We start from the raw sequence: 1121 nt of genomic DNA on the forward strand, positions 1-1121 counted from the left end.
TGAATGTCTCTTGTCATCCCAGACTGATGGCTTGACCGAATGACATACATGATATAAGATGGCATGGCGACCCTAGCTAATAGCTGAATGCATTCAATCCTGCTAGTTTGTTGACTCGATTCTTCTCTGCACACGATAAATGGTGGCATAACGACCCCGATTGAAAACTGAATGTGTTCTGTCATCCCACACCGATGGCTTGATGCCACACATGATAGAGGATGACATACCGGCCCTAATTGACAACTGAATGTCTTTTGTCATCCCAGACTGATGGCTTGGCCTGATGACACATGACATGAGATAGCATAATGGCCCCAACTGACAACTGAATGTCTCTTGTCATCCCAGACTGATGGTCTGACCTCAGGCCGCACATGATACAAGATGGCATAGCGACCCCAACTGATAACTGAATGTCTTTTGTCATCTCAGACTGATGGCTTGACCTCAGGCCGCACATGATACAAGATGGCATAGCGACCCCAACTGATAACTGAATGTCTTTTGTCATCTCAGACTGATGGCTTGACCTTAGCCCGCACATGATACAAGATGGCATAGCGACCCCAACTGATAACTGAATGTCTTTTGTCATCCCAGGCTGATGGCTTGAGCTCAGGCCGCACATGATACAAGATGGCATAGCGACCCCAATTGATAACTGAATGTCTTTTGTCATCCCAGACTGATGGCCTGACCTCAGGCCGCACATGATACAAGATGGCATAGCGACCCCAACTGATAACTGAATGTCGTTTGTCATCCCAGGCTGATGGCCGGACCTAATGACACACACATGATATGAAATGGCATAGCGACCCCAACCGATAACTGAATGTCTCTTGTCATCCCAGACTGATGGCTTGAGCTCAGGCCACACAAGATACAAGATGGCATAGCGACCCCAGCTGATAACTGAATGTCTTTTGTCATCCCAGGCTGATGGCCGGACCTAATGACACACATGATATAAGATGGCATAGCGACCCCAACTGATAACTGAATGTCTTTTGTCATCCCAGGCTGATGGCCGGACCTAATGACACACATGATATAAGATGGCATAGCGACCCCAACTGATAACTGAATGTCTTTTGTCATCCCAGGCTGATGGCCGG

The 1121-nt window shown here is 47.6% G+C and overlaps 1 protein-coding gene across 1 annotated transcript; it reads right to left on the reverse strand.

The window, feature by feature from the left end:
- Positions 1 to 515: 515 nt before the first annotated feature.
- On the reverse strand, positions 516 to 955 carry Pmar_PMAR024289 (hypothetical protein; the record flags this gene model as incomplete). The annotated part of the gene is made up of 2 exons (XM_002781457.1): positions 516 to 785; positions 836 to 955. Coding segments are annotated over 2 exons (390 nt in total), but the record flags the coding sequence as incomplete, so codon positions are not given.
- Between the last annotated feature and the right edge of the window lie 166 nt (positions 956 to 1121).

The sequence above is a fragment of the Perkinsus marinus genome, assembly GCF_000006405.1.
Source record: "Perkinsus marinus ATCC 50983 genomic scaffold scf_1104296942260, whole genome shotgun sequence".
In the NCBI taxonomy this organism is placed as follows: Eukaryota; Perkinsozoa; order Perkinsida; family Perkinsidae; genus Perkinsus; species Perkinsus marinus.